The sequence below is a fragment of the Talpa europaea genome, assembly GCF_964194135.1.
Source record: "Talpa europaea genome assembly, chromosome: 9".
NCBI lineage: Eukaryota > Metazoa > Chordata > Mammalia > Eulipotyphla > Talpidae > Talpa > Talpa europaea.
In genome coordinates this window covers 53,145,614-53,166,881 of record NC_140076.1, presented here as the reverse complement: position 1 = coordinate 53,166,881, position 21,268 = coordinate 53,145,614, and the positions used below count along the sequence as shown (strand labels likewise).

Below are 21,268 nucleotides of genomic sequence, written 5' to 3'. Positions count from 1 at the left end.
ATTATAATGAAAAGAACAGGTAAAGTTATTTACACTTTGGGAAATATATATATATAAGTCCTAAATAAAATAAACAAGAATTAATATTTTTTACTTTGAAGAATCAGAGAATCTTAAATCGGCAATGTATGAGTAATAAACCTCAGTTTTCTTAAAACCTAGACCCAGATAGGAGGGTCTCATTAAAGAAGGAGGGTCTCAACTAAGTCAGTCAATCATTCATGTAATTAGTGATAGAAATCTATCAAAGTCCAACAAAAATAGTCTGATTCTCATTTCTTTCTTGGCAATATAGTTGTCACCAGAGAAATAATGACTTCACTAAGAACCAAGATGTTTTTGCCATGAATTCAAGTACTAAGAGGGCAGATAACTTCTATCCTAATTTAAACTGATGTGTTTTTCCCAAATGCATCAGAATCCACCAAAAATTCTCTGGTAGTTCTATTTTACAGTTGGAGAAAAATAAGTGAACTTAGTGTACCCAGAAATAAATAAGGTTTGGATTAGATGTTGGTAAATCTATGAAAATTTTGCATGTGAAATGATAATTCTAATGATGAAAATTATGATAATAGTGGAATCTGGCATGTATGCTAAGTGGCTTACATATATTGTGTTTTCAAGTATTTACAACCACCTTAGAAACTAGAAATTATTACCCCAATAGTCTTTTACAAATTAGGAAACTGAGGCAGCAGACACATGTTACATACAGTGAAAAATATTGGCCAATTTAACCAGATCCTATTTATTGCTTTTTGGACAAGAACTGTCACCCTCAGATTAATTCACCTCTTTGCCTACATGCCTTATTTTTTTTTCCTGAATTCCACTTAAGGAAGTTGTTATAGGGACTTTTCAAAATACCTCTTCTGGTTTCTCAAAAAATTAAAAACAGAACAACCATATGATCCAACAATTCCTCTTCTTAAACACTGTATCATAAAAATATGTGTACCTCTAAGTTCATTTCAGCATTATTTACAATAACCAATACATAAAACAATGTAAGTGCCTATCAGTGCTTGAATGACAAAGAAAATATGGTATATACATATAAGGGACTATTACTCAACCATAAAAAGAATGTATTCCTGTTGTTTCAGACAATACAATGGACAATGAGAGAAGTATGCTAAGTGAAGTGTTAGATGAGAAAGACAAATAATGATCTCATTTGTATGTGGAATCTTGAAAAAAAAATTATTCCATGGTGGGCCTCCCTGGTGGCGCAGCGGTTGAGCGCTGGGTTGCGAAGCTGCCCGCGGCCTCTGCAGCGCCGGTTCGTTCCCCGGCTGCTCCCCGGCCACCAGAGGAGGGTCCCACATGGCGCGCAGACCTCTCCTGCCGCCCGCTGCTCCCCTCAGCAGTGTACTTTGGTCCTTCTGCCTGCTCTGCTCCCCGCTCTGCTCTGGTGAATTCTCTCACCCTCCCGAGCTTCTGACTGTACCCAGTGCATGTATAAACAAAACAAACAAATAAATAAATAAAATAAATAAATAAATAATGCAAAAAAAAAAAAATTATTCCATGGAAACAGAATAGACTGATGGTTATTAGAGGCAGGGGTTAGTAGGAGTAGAGGAAATGAGTAAAGGTGGTTCAAAGTTGTAAATAATGGTTATACGTAAGTTCTGAGGGAAAATATGCATATCATGATGACCATAGTTACCATCACTGCATTGTATATTTGAAATTTGCTAAAAGAGTAGCAAGAAAAATATGTGTAATTATGTATGGTGATGAGTATTAACACATGGTGTAATAATTTCACAAGGTGGGCCTCTGTGGTAGCCTAGGATTAAGGCTCAGTGCTATCACTGCTGCAGCCTGAGTTTGATCCCTAGCCAGGGTGCTAACCCACATGGCACAGCAACCCTGTCTTGTGTTGCCCACTGCACCCCTTAGCAGTGTATTTCAGTGAATCTGTCTGTTCTGCTCCCCATTCTGTCTCTTGTGAATCTTGTCACCCCCTGCACCTCTGGCCTATACCCAGTTCTTCTATGCATAAATAAATAAAAATAAATGTTTAAAAATAATAATAAGTTCACAAGGTATATATGTATCACGTCATTACTGTTGTACACCTTAAACCAATACATTGTTATATGTCAAACTGGAAAATGTATACATAAATAAATAAATAAAACAGACTAACTCTTCTTGGTTATGGGAACCATTACCTTACCTCACAAAGAAATTCACTTAGGTGAGAAAGAAAATGTAGTTAAGTTTCTTTATTGTTCTGTTTCTTATGAGTTCCTCTACTTCTTATGGAGTTGATCCACATCCTGTTTTCTTAATGTAACTCTTAAGAAAGTTGGAATAAATTTCCTTTCGTGAGAAGGCATTCATTAAGAAACTTCAAGCAATGTAATCACGAATTGCTAGTTAAATTTCTTCTCTGAACACATTCTTTTATTACAACTTACTCTCCTGTTGCAGAGGGGCCTCAATGGACTCTGGTGGAGACTGTGGATGTCTTGGTGGTGGGTGTGGTGTGGTACCAGACATCTGAGAAGTGTGATTTTATATCTCTGAATCATTTACAGTCTTGTAAACCAAAGTTGCCTCAATTAAAAAAATAACCGAAACAAAACAATACAAAACAATCTCTTAATGAATAAAAATACTGATGCAGAAAAACAAAACAAAACTTGCTTTTCCTGATATAAGAGGTCCTTAACTTACATTATTTAAAAAATGTTTCCTCATTAATAACAACCACTATTAAGATCTCTAGGTTACATTTCTTGTGGATATTACATAGAAATTGGCAGACAAAAAGGAATTTATCCTTCAAACATGTGCCCTAAGCAGTCATTCTTTCAATTTGGCTCAATTAACTCCAGCTTAGTGTAAAAATAAAATTAAATAAAGATTTACATGTTATTTGATTTGAGCTTTTTCTGAATAAACAATAATTGACCCTGGGGTGCCTAAGAATTGCTCACAATTATTGCAATTGTATTCAAATAGAGATAACATGCAAATTTAGACCAATGATGAATCAATTTCTCACATTATGTGGAGATTTTATTCCCTTGGGCAAATGTTCTACATTGTTCTAATGAATCTGACTGGTCCTGCAGAAATCAGGACAGTTGGTTGAAAAAAAACTGATAGTTGGTTGAAAAAAAACGATAGTTAGTTGAAAAAAAAATGGTGGTTGAATAAAATGTCAGATACACCAAATAGATTTTGTCTGCTAGCAATAAAGGAAATCTCAAAAATAGGAGACAGAAGTTTTTCTCAAAGACAAAGTCTGCCTCACTCTAAAACTGCACTGCATTTTCAGGAAAAAGTAGACGCCGATTTCAAGATTAAGCAGAGGAGACCATAAGCAGAATGGTTTCACTGCTTACGAAAGGCCTGCTCTCGCCATGACTTCTGATCTCAATTTTACAGATTCTACTAGGAGTCTCTCAGTAATTAGAAAGCAAAAGTACCTTTTACTTTTCAGCTTCTCAAAAAGTTTTCTCCAGTGTTTTCTTACAAGCAAGAAAAGATGTGTAAGGGATTGGGGGAAGAAATAAAAGACAAAAGGGTTGATAGAGATATATACTCTGTAACCACCAATGTCACAAACTCAGATTTTAGCAAAGCCCACAGCCCTGTGTGGTAAAAGAGGTTGCAGCCTTTCTGGACAACTGTCTGCTGCCAGGCAGGGATATTCTTTCCTCTGCAGAAGAAGTCCTGCATCTGACAAGGAAGGTTCTGGATAGTTGCAGTAGTGTATATAAGCCCGATTGGCTATACAAACTTCCAGATTTTGCTGAGAATCTTGTTTGTTGAATCTTATCACTACTATTTGAAAAGCTGCCTCCCAACTGTGGCCAAAGTTGTTTCTGACTGTTTGAAAATGCCTAGGCATCGAAATAAAGTCAAAATTTTTCTTTTATGCGGTTTTACAGATGACTTAAAGGTAAATTTGAGCCTTCAGAAAATAATAACAGTAGTAGTTCTTTGCCCAGGAACTATATTCTAACCTGAAATCAGGTACGAATCCCAACTCCGCTACACACTAACTCTAAACTTAGCCAGTGATTTACTCTCCCTGAGCCTCGAACTTCTCATATGGGAAGTGGTGATAATAACATCTACCTTGTCATGGTGGAGTGAGAATTTGATAATATATGTAAGGAGGCTTCCCTGGTGGCAAAGGGGTTAAGATGCAACCTATGAAGCTATCTGCAGCCACTGCAGCATGAGTTGGATCCCTGGCCAGGGAGCTATCCACATGGCGCAGCAGACCTCTCCTTACTGGCCTGCTGCTCCCTTCAGCAGTGTATTTCAATCAGTCTGCCTGTTCTGTTCCCCACTCTGTCTCTGGTGAATCCTGTCACCCCCCACATGCCTGGCCTGTACCCCAGTTCTTGTATGCATAAATAAATAAATCTTTTAAAAAATCATATGTAAAGTACAGGAGCTCATAAAATACCTCCCACTATTGTTATTATCACTATTATTGTTAGTGTTCATGTTTCTTTAAAACCGTTCTTTCCTTTTCTAGTTTGGTCCTTACATTCTTTTCTATTAAAAAACTTACTTTAAAGCAGGTGAAGTCAAATTGAATGAATAATTCAAGAAAGAGAAGACATGGGATCTAGGAAACAGATTATATAATAAAAGAGCAACAGAAAGAACAGCAGAGAAACCCAGGAAAATGTTGGGCTCTATAAAGAGGTAAAAATGATCAGTGAGGTGTGAGCATTTGACAAACTATTAAGAGTTACTCATTGGTGCAAAGAAAGCTAAGCAAACTTAACCTGATACTTTCTTAACTCTAGAAAAAAAGAAAAATGCATCCAAGAAAGGAATCATGATCACAGCAGTACTCTTTCAACGCTAAAAGATATCTACATTGTCATTAAAACGAACCATTGAATACTGATATTCGTGTTATAACCATAACGGGAGGAGAGGTGAGGAGAGAACTAATTGCAGAAAAATAGAAAATCAACGTACAATGTCTATATAAGGTCTAATGTTGAAGCAAGATACAATTAGAAATATGATGGTATATATGAAGAAATGTTGAAAAAATAACAGTGATGACCTCTAGAGCACATGGTAGAGGAGGTCACATTAGACTGAGGACTGCGGTTTCATAATAAGTTTTTAGCACTATTTGGCTTTTTAAGGGGATACACATACTATTGACTGAAAATAATGAAGTATTCAAGGATATACACATCTATCAGATACATCACACACACACACATTACATAAGTCCAACTGTATAAAAATCCACATGATCTAATCTTAGCAATATTTCTTGAGCCAAAGGCAACAATAAATAAATAAGAATCATGAGCAAACCACTAAAATTATAGAATTGGGTAGTTCAGATGAGGAACAAAGGGAAAGGAGGCAGATAATTTTCACAAATGAAGGGCACAGTCCCCGTATTCAAGGATTTTACAATTTGGTTGAAAAAAGAATAATCTCACAGGAGAGGGTGAAAAGAATTTTCTCTAAATATTCTTTTTAAAGAAAAAAGGAACAGAAACTTTTTATGGGCCTTGATATCTGTGTCTCCTAGAAATTTCTTATGAGCAGATATTCAACACTCAGAAGAAAATTAATTGTCTTATTTATGTTTAGCTGACAAGATGAACTTCATGGCACACCAGAGAGGAAGGAGAATCTTGGTCTATCAGTTAGAAGATACCACAAACTTGATTTTACAGATGGGGCATCTAAGCCTAAAAGAGGTCAAATGTCTTTGCCACAGCTCTGGTGGATGCCCAGTACTAAGTGAGCAAGACTATACAGTGGTTGTTTGAGATAGAAAATCTAACTAATGTTTAGTGTTCCATTAATGAAACGAGGATAATAAGGTTAACCATTAATTACTTGCATAGTGCTTTCAAAAGTGTCCCTATTTTCACTGTTTTATTTAATCATAGTTACCCTGAGCTGATTAGGAAATTCAAATTCAGAGAGATTTACTAAATGGTTAAGGACAAATAACCAGCAAATAACAAATCACTTAATTGGACACAGGTGTTCTGATTTATAGCCAATGTTGGAAGACTTTCTCTTTCATTTTAATATAGGAATTTTAGAGAGACTTGTGAAATGACTTTGCTTTAAAATATTTTAAACTGGGGCCTCCCTGGTGGTGCAAGGGGTTAAGACACAACCTATGAAGCTATCTGCAGCCACTGCAGCACGAGTTCCATCTCCGGCCAGGAAGCAACCCACATGGAGCAGCAGACCTCTCCTGACTCACCCACTGTTCCTCTCAGCAGTGTATTTCAATCAATCTGCCTGTTCTGTTCCCCACTCTGTCTCTGGTGAATTCTCTCACCTCCCACACCTCTCGCCTGTACCCTAGTTCTTGTATGTATAAATAAATAAATCTTTAAAAAAATAAAATATTTTTAATTGAATATACAATCCCTTATTTGTGATCAAAATTATTATTTAAATGATAATTCTGCTGAAGGGACAGCAAGAATATTCAAAGTGGCCATGGTGGGAGAAACTTGGAATAATTAGCCTTCCATAGCAAATCAGTCATGCATATCAACAGTTAATGAAGTGGTTCCCTTTCAGACTTTGGCACTATAGCAAAACTATTCTCCAGTTTTCAAGTAAAAAATAATTTCATCTCCATAATTTTTAAACTAAATATGCTGGGCAAACCCCCTCCCCCCCCCAGTTATCAAATAATGGTGAAAGGAAATACAAAGTACAATTGCTTTTCCTCTAAAAATGGCTTTTGGTAGATCTTCTAAAGAGAAGACGCCAAACCACTGACTTAATTTCAGAAACTTGTAATTTCATGTACACTTTGTACAAATGTCCAATTCATGCAGATCTATCCAGATAAAGAGTGCTTTTATATCAAGGAGTTGTTTGCAAAGGCAAATACATCAGTGCTCTAAAATCTTATTTTCATCTTCCTCAGTGAGGCAAGAAATGTGTAAAGGAGATATCATTAATTGCTTCAGACTGTTTCCTCTAGAGAAGTGTTATAACCACCAATACAGCATTCTACTAATAGGTTTAACTGTTGGCTTAAAGCATCGATAATTTAACATTTGTAAAAAGGTCTGTAAGTACATGCTTTTGCATTTTTGCTGAAAAGTTCTATCAGTAAGGTCATACTTGCTGCTTTCATTCTAAATAGCAACACAAAGATGTAGTGGGGTGCAGATTTATAAATATATGTGGAGCTCTATGTTCATATAACAAAGTTACATAACAGAAACTTACATTCTAACCATTTTGCTGCTTTGTGTTGTAGAAATTGCATTTTTTAGGTGGTGTAATATTTTTTATTGACTTTTGAATAGCTTCTTTTTAAAGCTCTCTTTCTGGGTTAGCACAAGGCAAAACTAGAACAAGCCCTTGTTGTAAGGCAAATGCGTCATTTGTTAATATAATTAAAAAAAAACACAAATTGGTCATTTCTCTTTTCAACTTGTTTTTCCTGAGGAAAAACACTTTACTCACCCCTATATTGTTCTTCTTTTGGTTGGAATTGTGTAGTTTCGTTTTCCCTACATTATGGTAATTAAAAATATGATTACAGTTTGTTTTAATAATTCTACTTCCAATTATTTTGATTTACTATTATGGGAGATAGTGAGATATCAAGAAATGCTGGCATTGACAGGGATGTAGTCAAGCTGACTTAACTCCAATTTTTAGATTTTAGCTTTCTAACCAAACATGGAAACTTGTAAGATTCCTCAAATCATGAAGCCTCTCTGACTGTGAGACTTCTTAGCCAGTGTATATAAATTTCCAAGTTGTCTATAGACAAACTTCAGGAAAACAGTGCAATTTCTCTAACACCATATAAAAATTCTGTGAGCTTTCTGTGGAATTGTGATTCATATCTTTCATCAGATTACCAGAGGGGTCTCTCACTTCAGTTTGACTAAAAAGAACCAGTGTTTTTATACAGTATATTCTAGTTAAATCTAATTATAAAAGGTAGTAATGGTTTCAGAATTATTTCTTTCCAGTGTTCTTTTCAAAATCAGATTCAAGCAGTGTCATGATTCAGAGTCTTTTAAAAATTGCATAAGAATACTAAGCATAACCACTGACTATAGCCCTTCCTGTGTGGTCTCAGAAATGTCCAGTAGACAGACAATGGTGCCCTTGTTCTAATTTTAGTTTTTAGTCAGATTTGGGTTTAAGTTTTTTAAGTAAACCCAGCTTCCCATTTTATAAAAGCCAGAGGTTTAAGTATCAGCTATAGAGATCATGACCTGAATTCTATTATCAAAATGAGTTCAGAAAGCACAAGCTAATAAAGGGATATCTGCCCCAAGTTTGACTACTCTTTGACAAATTCTCTCAGATTAAATCAAGCTGCTACTACTCTGTTACATAGAGCAAATAAACAAAAATTATATTAAAATCAAGTTTGTTAATTCTTCCCTACTGAGACAACTGTCTAGTAATGTGAACTTAATTAAAAGAAATTAGAACAGATTTTTTAAAGGTCCTGGGAGAAATGAACTTGTTCTCTTCAGATATCCCTTTGAGAGACATATAACCCTAGGGCCTCTTATCAAGAACAAAATAGGGATTGGAGGCAGCAATAGAAAGATGATACTTTCTGAGAAATTGTACCTCCTCATCTATGAATAGGTTTATGTGATTATGCAAGTGGATCAGGGCCATGGTGATCCAGGCATTGTTGTAGTGGTAGTGCCACATTTTTGTGCAGTCACACACAAACTGGCATTTTACTGCCTGTTGCCTCGGAAAGTGTCAGAATGGTGCCTGTCAGGACCAAAATCTTGCTGATGGTCATGTCTTGAAAACCCTCAGTCACATGACACTCCCTTAAAGGCCATGGATCTTACCCTAAGGCAGAGGCACTTGGCTGGGAGCAATGGTGTCAGCCATGGTAAAATGGGCAAATCTAGGGACATTTTTAATAGTCCCAGCTAGGGAGGTCTTACTGGCATCCAGTGGGGACATGTCAGAAGTGCTGCTAAGTAGGACAGTTCCCCACAACAAAGAATGATGTAGTCCTATGTGTCAACAGTACCAAGGTAGTGAAATCCCACCCTAAGGCCATGCCACTTGCATCTACTCTGAGAGCTTATATGATCAAATCAGACCTACACTCACAGCCACCGGAAGCTAGCCCATTTGAATGTCTTAGATGTTGCACCTCATTGGGCAGAGTGAAGTGAAAAGAATATCTTAAACTGCCCTCTTCTTCCCAGTTAATACCTAGTCCTTTCTCTAAAATGCAGATAAATATTCCTCCTACAGGAAATGATTTCCTATCTCAGTGTAGCCTCCCCCATATGCTTTCATAGAACCATATGCTTTTCTACTCACAGCTGTAATCAAATTATTTTCTATTCCTCTATTAGATTATACATTCATGAAAGCCAGATTTTTTTTTTAATCTTTGTGTCTTAACATCTACTAGAAAGCTTGGGGCAAAATAGCATACGATACATGTTGAAGGAAAATACAAGCCTGGAGGACGGACTAGGATTCTAAGCACCCATCCTCCAAATTCAATTTGCTCATGACTATTATTAGATGAACAAAATAACCTCCAAGGATATTTAAAGATGTTAGACCTCATGTTCTCCAAGGACGTGTAACCAGGTAATGTCACATTTCATGGCACATAGATTCACCTGCATTGTGGTAGAAACTCCTGACCTATCAGAAAGGTAGCTAGAGTGACATTAATCTGAAATTATACAGAATATGACTACTGTCTGGTGAGGGGCCTAGGATACATGGGAGGAGGCAGGGACAGAGATCCCCCTAAATGCCTTTTCTTAGGAGGGAAGGAAGATAAACTCCAAGTGCTTTTAATGAGCTTGACTTTGTAGTCTACGTTCTACATATCTTCTTCCCTCACTGAAGAAGGAAGAGGCAGAGTGACCTGAATGAGCCCATGGAACAAGGTCGTGGGGCAGCTGACATTTGCACCAATAATCAAGTCACACCAATGCCTAGGTGCAAGTCTGTTAAAGAACCTGACCATAAGCAATGACAGTTCCTCTTTTCGCTGCCTGTAGGTTAAACTAGGACACACAGGAAAGAGGAAGAACTAAATTTCGAAGATTTTATAAATGTGATTTTGTATTAAAAACAAAAAATCTGGGGCCTCCCTGGTGGCTCAAGGGGTTAAAACACAACCTATGAAGCAATCTGCAGCCTCTGCAACACAAGTTCGATCCCCCGGCTGGCCAGGAAGCAACCCACATGGTGCAGCAGACCTCTCCTGATTTGCCCGCTGCTCCCCTCATTAGTTTACTTCAGCCAATCTGCCTGTTCTGTGCCCCACTCTGTCTCTGGTGAATCCTCTCACCTCTCACATCTCTGGCCTGTACCCCAGCTTTTGTATGCACAAATAAATAAATCTTTAAAAAAATAAAAACAAAAAATCTGCAACTAAAACATGAGAAAGCATCACGCTGAAAATGGGAACAGAGTACCATTCAGATTTTTAGTAAATCAATGATAATTTGTACTGTCCATGATTACAGAATGTAATACAACATGATTTAATTGTTGTAGGTAGCATGATGCGTTGATTACATTGTGCTGTTATTTTGACAAAACACGTCAAATAGAATTTCAGCAAATATTTAACACAATTATAAGTAAAATATCCCTGACATAAACTGGCATCAGGAAAAAAAGACAGGGACATTTCAGAACATTCACCTTTATTTTCCATTCACAAACACAACATAAATAACATACATTTATTAAATATACATACTAACTATGACTTGAATGCCATCAAAATTCTGATGTACTTTTCATAGTCATTTTTATTCTTTGTCTCCACAATATTGAAGACCTGCCTTTAAAACATACTGGAAGATATGTTTTAATATACTTAAACTAACTCCCAAAATAATTTCATAGAGGTGACAAAACCATGCCTTCTCATCTAATCAAGTGTGTTGGGATAGGATGCTGAGTAGAAGAGGTGGAGAAACATGTTTTCTATACTGAGCTTTACATTTCTAATTATAGTGTCAATGATTTCAGTTCTTACTTAGACATACCATGCAAATTATTCACATTCATTTGTTGTAAACAAATCAAGTTAATCATTGCCAAATTTAAATCTGTTTAAAGAAGTGTCCAATTTTATCCTGTTTGAACTAAAAACATCTGGTAAAAAAGAGGAGGAAGGTTTTATATGTATAGATATATATGTATATATACACACACACATATATCATATGTATAAAGGGGATTGAAAGGAGAAGGAGTTTAGCAGTTAGTGATGACTTAAGTGACCTTTAATATCTGCTTTTACAGAAAAAGATGCCTCTCATCACTTTGTCCCACTGATGTTCAAGTATGTAAAGATAAAGGCAATCCCTTCCTCGTTTTGCTTCTGATGGACCTAAAAGGATAAAGAATTTTACCAAGTTGGAAATGCCAGATCTTCCCCTAGGTATTTTTCTACATCCTCTGTCTCATCCTCCATGCCTGCTCAACATTAGTATCCTATCAAAAACTGAAGGAACACTGAAGTGTATCAGTCAGTCATGTTTACTTTTCTCTGCTTAACTTTATAGCTTTGATTTCTATAGAAACAAACTATGGAAAGAAAGTATTTCAAATATTAAGTTCTATTAAATTCTGGTGACAAGCTAGCTTTTGGCTAGATATCTGATTGATTCACTTCAACTAAAAGGTTAAATTTTCTAATTCTAGAGCAATTGACAAAAGAATTTGAGAACTGCACTTTTCAAAATAACTTTAGAGGTGGAATCATCTCCAAAATACTCAAAAAGCATGAAGAGGCTGATTTGTTCCTGATGGTGCTAGCTTTCCTTTCTGTCTTTACTCCCATGATAAAACTGTTTCATCAAAGCAGATGTTAGGAAAACAGGGCATTGGCATGCTAGAAATTTAAAGCTGTTCTCACCGCTTAAAAACAGTCCCAGATTCACCAATAGTAAATATTTCTGTTACTTTTCTCTGTGAGAAAATGTACAGATTTTCTGTTTTCTGCCTTTGACTTAATATGAAAGAACTATTAAATGATTGTTAACATGGGGAAGATTAAAAGTTGATCACTAATTTGGGATCAAAACCAATGAAAACAAGCATTAAATAAATGAAAGACCTAATGCTCTCAAAAAATCTAATATGAGAACAATGCCACAGATTGATAACCTTATTAAAATAACTGTTTTTTCAGAGTTTTTAATTTGTATGGTCATAGGATCTTTAACTTTTACCTGAGCTTTTGCAATTTTCTTCTGGATCCTGGTAGAGAGATCTTTTATGTATTAAAGAAGTGTTAAGTAGAAATAGATGCACATGTTTTAATTCATACTCATATCTATCATGATTAAACATGTATGTTTACTTAAAATATCTTAGTGTACAGCATTAAATAAATTTAGCAAGTCTTGAGACCACATTTTCTTTCCTCAATTTAAAATATTTTTAAGATATCATATTTTGTTTGAAAAGTGTAAACTTCTTATTATAATTTATGCACGCATATTTTCCTCTTCAGATATATATGTGAATAAATTAAGTATGTAAGAGTGAACTTAAAGGGCAATGAACTTAAACTTGGAAACAAGCATACTCTTCTTCAGTGACTTTTGATTTCCATTATCCATATCTAAGGCCTCTGAACAACAAATATGAAGTCTAACCTCAACTACCATCCAAAGGTTGATATCATCTGAGCTTTATATTTCCTACCAGTCAATTTGTGTTAACAAATGTCTGCTTAGAAAATGAAATTCACATGCCATAATTTTTCTTTTACCAACTCCTTTTCACACTTGTTCAAACTGCACGTGGTCCACTCCTACCATGTATCCCTGGGCAGGAGCTTATTTTGCAGTTAAGTATAAGTTTTAGGATGATTTGTCTTTTTATATTCTGTGTTTTGATGAAAGGTGATATTCCTTTGAGAGTAATTTCTATTATTATCTGGAAATATCAGCACCTTAAATTATTAATACAAATAAATCTCTGTTGTATAGCAATTATGACACTACACATTTGAAGATAAATTTACACTTCTATAATTAAATAAGAGTTTGCTTACTTTATCAGCTTGATGGATTACAATAGTATGAAGCACTTCAATTATATGGGGGGAGGTCACTGATGGTTCTAGAAGGAATAATCCAGTCGTCCTCACACCACTCTAACCCACACTGCGTGTGTTTAATCTGATGTCAAAGGACTGTTTAAGAGATAAAACTTTCTTTTCAGGTGGTCATTAAGATCTACTTAAGTAGATAGCTTTGTCTCATACTCATTTGGTAAACTGTGGGATAAACCAAGCCTGTGGCATAGTGGGATTTTAATAATGAAGCTTACGTATAGGTTATTTTATTATCCTTTTTAGTAAAACCTAGAGTAGAAGAACCATTACAAATGACACTACAAGTCTCAGCAGATTTTATCTCTCACTCAATTTGACATGGTCATTTAAATTATTTCTGATCGATCTATACTTGTATACATGTTGAATATATATGTATATATACACATATATATCTCACATGTATACATATATACACACCTATATATACTGTATCAGCTAATATTAATTCTACCACAAATGTCTATTAAACACAAATAAAAATGTAGTAACTATAAAGAAGTATAAATAAACCTCAAGTTCTTTTTTTTAAAACTAGCAAAGCAAAAAAGAAGCTGCAAATTAAAATCTTCACAAGAAAATGTTAATAAGTTGAAAAAATGCTCTAAAGAACTCAATGGAGTTCTTTGTGGAGTATTTTGTGTAGGTCGAACTTAAAATATTGTTGTGTTTGTTGGGGATTTTTTTTAAAGTGAACTTAAAATAGGTTTTGTTTGTTTGTGATTTTTTTTTGAAGTTCAGTTCTCAGAACTCAACATAGCTATCCACTTGTGCCACAGATAGCCAAGCTTAGCTGTTAGTGTGTATACATGTAGAAAGAAAAATATTTTAATAATAAATATTTAGATAGATCTATTTTGAGGGGAGGGCAGAAAAAGGACTGTAGAGGGTTTAATATTAATTTTCTTATTCTATAAATAGGTCTAATTATGGAAAAATCTTTATAGAACCTATAAAATATTTATTGGTCTTATAATTGTGGTTAGTATTTAAATATCCAAAAGACTGGAATACTTGGGTGGAAAAACCAGAGTAGATGACTATCCAGACTACCTATATTTAGTATTCAAGTAAGTCTTTAAATAACATTCTGAAAAATCACTTCACTGACTCCCAAGGTCAGTTTCATGAACCTTCTTCAGGTTGTAGGAATTCAACATATATTGAAATGGAATAACAGTTAGCAACAAGGAAAGCCACAAATCCTGCCATATTTGAAATAAATGGAATTGGTTCTGCTTTGGACAATTAGTCAACCTAATTACCAACCTAACCAAAAGTTTAACTTTGTGAGGTTAGCAGCTAATTTACATATTGAGCAATAACATCAGTACCAATGATTATTGTGGATACACTACATTTTTTTATCTTAATTCAACTTGTTTTTTTTAATGTAAAAGGAAAACAGTGACAGAAAGGGAAAGAGAGTGAAAGAAAGTGAAAGAGAACACAGAAAATCAAAGTCCCTAAATGATGACAAAAGACCTGCTATCTTATCTTTTTGATGATGTAAGCACTAAATCCTCATGCGCTCTGTATACCAGAATATTAGCAATCCCCACTCCACCCCAACCACTGCCAAGATGGTTTATAAAAAAATTCCTTTGTCTCATAAATAATCGCATATTCAGCTACAAATGACATAACACTAGACTGCCATTAATGTAGTATCCTTTGTTTATGTATCAATGCTTTTGGCACACCAGGGATTATCTATGCTTCTAAGACCACTTAGCCTTACATCAAAAATCCCACTTCAATGCATAAACAGTGGCATGCCAGAGATGCCTAAATTCACAGTAAGGTTTAGGATTGCCAAAAGCTGTGGACATGCAAGTTGATTAAGTATTCTCTTTCATGCTCCTGTCTGTATTATTTCATGGGATAATGACATAGGCTGTCCTTTCTGTCCATCACTGGAGCAGCTGGAGACAGCATTTGCTACCTGGCAAAACTTTCGAAGAAGGATCTTTCTTAGCAGCAGATAAACCCAGGGATCCAAGATCTGGTTCAGTGAAGCCAGGCGAACAGCTATTAAGAAGAAGTTGCATTCTTTCTGCTTTTCCGTGTGTGTCTTGCAGTGCTCAACTGATGTCTGATTGAAGATCATTTTTAACATCATTATCTAAGAAAAAGGGACAAATAAAATTGTTCCAAAGATTAATAGGGTCATATGCATGTCCTTTACACAGGGTTTTGCAAGATTAATAGGGTCATATGCATGTCCTTTACACAGGGTTTTGCAAGATTAATAGGGTCATATGCATGTCCTTTACACAGGGTTTTGCATGTAGTCAGCTTACAGTAAATTGTTCATTGAATTGGAATAATAAATTTAGCTAGCATTTACAGTCACAGAACACAGGCCTGAATTACACAATACATTCCCTCATTTTTGACTATTTGATGTAACATAGTTTTCAAATAATGTATGTCCTCAGGGTCTTGATGCTTGGGATTTAAGAAGCTTAAAAATAGCACATCTCAAAAGTAGCCACAATTATCCATGTTTTTGCAGAAAACACCAGTAATGTGACATTCAAATGAGAGCCAACTTCAACAAGACCAAAACATACATAATCTTAACTTTCAGCAGTCCTGAAAATTTTTATTGAAGAAAAGAATACAAGAAAAAAAGGATAAAATGGCAACATCATTGTTATTACTGCCATTAGTATTTTCTGAATTCTTGTAATTTGCCAGTGCTGTGTCAAGTACTTCATATGCACATAAAGAGCAATATAAGGTAGGGCCTCCCTGGTAGCACATGGGGTTAAGCACCACACGATGAAGCTATCTGCAGCCACTGCAGCATGAGTTCGATCCCTAGCCAGGGAGCTACCCGCATGGCAAGGCAGACTTCTCCTGTCTTGCCCGCTGCTCCCCTCAGCAATGTATTTCAGTCACTCCATCTGTTCTGTTTCCCACTCTGTCTCTGGTGAATCCTCTCACCCCCACACATCTGGCCTGTGCCCCAGTTCTTGTATGCATAAATAAATCTTTAAGAAAAAAAAAACACTATAAGGCAGATACCATTACCATCTGCTTTTTATAGTTGCAGAAACTGAGTTTTAATGATGTAAAATGACTGAGCCAGATTTAAACTCTGTCACTAACACCACAGGACATAAAGTATTTTACTTTTTCAGTCTCCCACTCTCCCCCCACCCACACACAAGCACAGAAATTGGTAATTTTTTTCTTCATTAGTATATACACAGTGCCTAGACTAGTATCTAGCAGATAGTAATAGATATTTTCAAATGAATATACTCAATGGTATTTATATAAATAAAACATAGCATGACATGTAAGATATAAAAATGTTTATATATTTATTATTATTATTACTTTTAAATTTTATATATTTTTTACATCATTTTTCATTTTTGCGCATTTTCATCTTGGTTATAGTGCCCATACAATTCCTACCCCCCCACGCCCCGTTTTGACACTACTCCCTCCTTCCACTGCCTGTAGTGTGTCTCTGGTTTATAATTTATAGTTGCTTGTTGATTTTGATTTTTACTTTATTATAGTTAGTCTTTTTTCCTAGTCCCTTATTTAGGTTTTCTAAATTCCTGCTATGAGTGAGCTAAGCTATGGAAACAACCCAAATGCCCAAAAACAGATGACTGGATCAAGAAGATGTGGTACATATGCACAATGGAATATTACTCAGCAATCAAAAATATAAACTCGTGCAATTTGCAGTAAGATGGATGGAGCTGGAAGGGATCATGCTCAGCGAAATAAGCCAGAAAATGTTTATATTTTAATGAATGTGATTTTCACAGAAGAGGAAAAATGAAGGTTTTTAGGCATCTGAAAATAGAATGAAGCCCATTAATCATCAGAAAAATGCAAATTATGAAAAAATAAGAAACCATTTTATATCCACTCATTTAACAGAAGTGAAGACATGTCACTACTTTTTTTTTTCTGTTTTTTTATTTTTAAAGATTTTTTATTTATTTATACCAGAGCTGGGGCATAGGCCAGAGGCATGGGAGGGTGAAAGAATTCACCAGAGACAGAGCGGGGAGCAGAACAGGCAGATCTACTGAAATGAGGGGAGCAGCAGGCAAGACAGGAGAGTTCTGCCGTGCCATGTGGGTATCTTCCTGGATGGCTGGGGATAGAACCCGTGCTGCAGAGGCTGTGGACAGCTTCCCAGCAATGCGCTCAACCCGTTGAGCCACAGGGGAGGCCCTATATGACACTACTTCTAATGTTAGTGAGAATGTGAGGTGCTGACTGACCTACTAGTGGGGTGTAAGCTGATCCACCTTGGAAAGCAACTGGGCACTATTTCATGTTACTCCCAGCAACCTTACTCTAGGAAGATATTACTCCAAATTCCTTCACCAGAAGTGTTGTAGATAGATTTTGTACATACTAGCAAAAAGAGAACAGGATCAACCCAAACATGGGGTTCACATTTGCAAACAAAGAAAGGTGCTGACTTTATACCCAGCTCCTACATTGGTCTACCTAGAGAACCATTACTTTTTTTTTAAAGATTTATTTTATTTATACAAGAAGTGGGGTACAGGCCAGATGATTCATTTAGGAGGCTGAGAGGATTCACCAGAGACAGAGCAGGGAGCAGAACAGGCAGACTGATGAAATACACTGCTGAGGGGCACAGCGGGCAAGATATGTGGGTTGCTCAGAGGCCGGCGGGGATTGAACCGGCACTGCAGAGGCTGCAGACAGCTTCATAGCACTGCGCTCAACCACCTGCACCACCTGCGCCACCAGGGAGAGCCCCAAGAACCATGACTCTTAAGGACTTGAAATGTGGCTGGAGCAAATCAAGATGTTGGAAAATGTAAGGGCCATATAATGGAATGACACCATTTTTACATATTGTGCTAAATGACGTATGTTACTAAAATCACTTATTTCCTTTTACTTCTTGTTAAAATGTGGCCACTAGAAAATTTAAAATTATAAATGTGGCTTTCATTTGTTCCTCACAGCATGTTACTATGGATCCAATTCCTCTCCCAAAGCCCACACTTATTTGGATGTTCTGTCCTTGGGTCACAATCCCACAATCGCAAATGAAAGTCAACCTCCCTCAGCAACCAAAACACCCTGAACCACAAACCTGCATTCCTAACAATGACACTTTCATTCTAACACATTCACCCTGGCCCCACACATCAGGCATCTTTAAATCATTCTTTTGTCTCATCCTCTGCAATATCTTTTGCTCTTGTTCCAGTCTCACCCAAATTCAGTATCTCCCCCCTCCTCTCATCTACAGACACTCAGATGGTTTGTAGATGTCAATATATCACAGACTCAGCATCTTATATCCCAGCTCAAATCCTCATCATCTATAAAACTCCAACTTGGTTCATATTGGACAGAGTTGAATGGCAGGTGATTCTTAAACCAATCACTGTCAAAGGAGACGGAATTTTCCAGGTTTGGCTAAGAGCACACATTTATCTTCTGGGGTTTACCCCATGGTATTTCACACAAAATCATCACCTAATATTTGAATAAGATTTTGGTTCTGTGAACAAATAAGAAGAAGGGAATGGGAATGAGTAGACAAACATGATATAGTCATATATACTGACTCTGTAATTCCTTTCAAAGGAATTTTTTTCCCAAGGATTTTATTCAATAAAAGTAAAAACAGCTATGTAAATAAGTGACTGTTCATCAATGTGTTATTTATACTAGTAAGTATACTAGTAAGAAATTATGAACACATAAATCTCTAACATTAGGAATAAAGTTTAATAAAACCAGCCTGAGTGTCCTCCCTGGTGGCGCAGGGGTTAAGATGTAACCTATGGAGCTGTCCGCAGCCAATGCAGCATGAGTTACATTCCCTGGCTGGCCAGGGAGGTGACCCACATGGCGCAGCAGACCTCTCCTGACTCGCCCGCTGCTCCCTTTAGCAGTGTATTTCAGTCAGTCTGCCTGTTCTGTTGCCCACTCTGTCTCTGGTGAATCCTCTCATTCCCCACATCTCTGGCCTGTACCCCAGTTCTTGTATGCATAAATAAATAAGTCTTTAAAAAACCCCAGCCTTTTTGCATAATAATATATACATAAGAATTAAGAGAAAAGAACAGAATATAAGATAGTATTATGCATATAATGATATATAGTAATTACAATAAAACTGTATAAAATACATGGACTTGTCTAAGGTAATAGTTCTCTATTAAACAATAATTTACTACTAAGTAATTATTATTTTGAAGATTTTATGTAAAAACATTTTAAACGATTTACAGAAGTCTCACTTAAAGGAGGTTGGTAATTATTTTCTGCACTAATAAATATTTATTTAAAATAAATATATTTAACAATTAAATTTAATATTTTATTTTTAAAAATTATAATAAATTATAAATATGTGTTTATTTAAATTTATTTAAAATAAATATATGCATGTTAGTAAGTTTCTGATGTTGACACATAGTTCTATAAACTACATACAACCTCCCACTGTAATAGGGTAACTTTATCCTAACTCCTGTCTAAATTTTCTCAGTTTTAAATTTGCAACATGTAAAAATGAATTTCTGTTTTTCTAGTAACATTAGTTAGACTCAGTAGAGGGAACCAGTCAATATGTTATCATACACAGCAAAAAGGTCTTTGTAGATGTGATTAATGTTAAGGGTCTTGAGACGGAGAGATTTCCTGGATTATCTGGGTGATGCAAGGTAATCAGGTAATCACATGGGTCCTTCAAATATGAATCCCTTTCCTAGCTGTGGTCTCCTTTATAAGGAGATGTGACTAGAGAAGATTGGTTAGAGACATGCCATGTTGCTGGTTGTAAAGATGGAGGAAGAGAGTCAGGAATTAAGGAAAGCAGAAGGCCTCTATACCAGGAAATAAGGTAAATGAGTATCTGATGCTTCTCCAGAGATTCCAGTGGGGAATGCAGGCTTACAGACACCTTGATATTAGCCCAGCGAGACTATGTCAGATTTCAGATTTCAAACTGACAGAACTGTAGAAGAAATGTGTGTGGTTTTTGCCAACAAGTTTGTTGTAATTTGTAGAGTGCAGTACTAAATGAACCTACCCAAAGTGCAAGCTCTCCTAATGTTGAGGAGAGGGGAAGAATGAGCTTGTAAATGATTTCTTCTCTCCCATAGATAAAACATCCTAGCAAGTTGTTTACTTTGTTCACTTTCTTAGGAAACTTTTTTTTAAGCATAAATAAAGTAAAAGTAAACTTTATCTTAACTGCTGCCTAAATTCTCAATTTCTAAATTTGCAGTATGGAAAAATGAATTCCTGTTTTTCTAGTGACATTAGTTAGAATCTGTGTATTTAACTAAATGGATAAAATTACATTTTAATTGGTGTTTAAGGAAAGGTGTTTAAGGAAAACATATGGCTTTTAATTCTTTTTGTAAAAGTTTCACTTCGTTCTTTCAACACCTCACCTCATCCCCAAATTAAATTGATTTGGCCACTTGTCATCTTCCAGTAAGTGTTCTGGACCTGGTCTAGAAGAATCTAAAATCTCACGTAAGTTACACTCTCATTTTCTTTTTTAAAATAAAGGATTGAATTTTTTCAGCTTTTTATAATCAAGAAAATTCTCAAAATTACTTATTAAAATGGGATTTCTGTCATTTTGCACAGTCCTCCTTGATTTAAAAATTAGTTTCAAGAGGCTAATAATTTTAAATTATTTTTATTAGGTTAATATGTTTCATTTGCCTTATATTGTTTAGTCTACAGTAATTTTCCACAATTTACTATTGACAATGCAATGATTATGAAATTATGAAACCAAGCTCTGTAAGCAATAGCTGGCACATGGGGAGAGACACTCTAGCTTTTCCCAGAAATCATGAGATGTGCAATATGAAGATAATAGGAATTAGAGTCAGTGAGCATGATACTGCCATTTCCAAATGGCAGCATGAATGGAAATAGGTCTCCAAATTTCTCATCTAATTCCAAACATAAATGCAACTTAACATCCATCTGCATTTAAGAAACTAAATAGTGATTACGATTTTTGCAAATATTTATTAGACATTCAAACTTTGGAGAAAACCTTTGTCATCATGATATAGATTTATGGTAGAATTAATTATCCCTATTAATCCAATTCTACTCCTTATACAAAAAAACTGGACACTCAGCCAGGCC

The 21,268-nt window shown here is 35.7% G+C and overlaps 1 protein-coding gene across 1 annotated transcript in view; it reads right to left on the bottom strand.

Annotated features, from left to right (window-relative positions):
* PTGER3 (prostaglandin E receptor 3) overlaps positions 1-21,268 on the bottom strand; it is a gene marked incomplete at both ends in the record, with an annotated part of 70,661 nt that overhangs the window by 19,299 nt on the left and 30,094 nt on the right. The window contains one exon of the mRNA XM_084243325.1: positions 15,060-15,239. Coding sequence (XP_084099451.1) covers positions 15,060-15,239 — 180 coding nt within the window. The remainder of the gene's footprint in view (positions 1-15,059; positions 15,240-21,268) is intronic.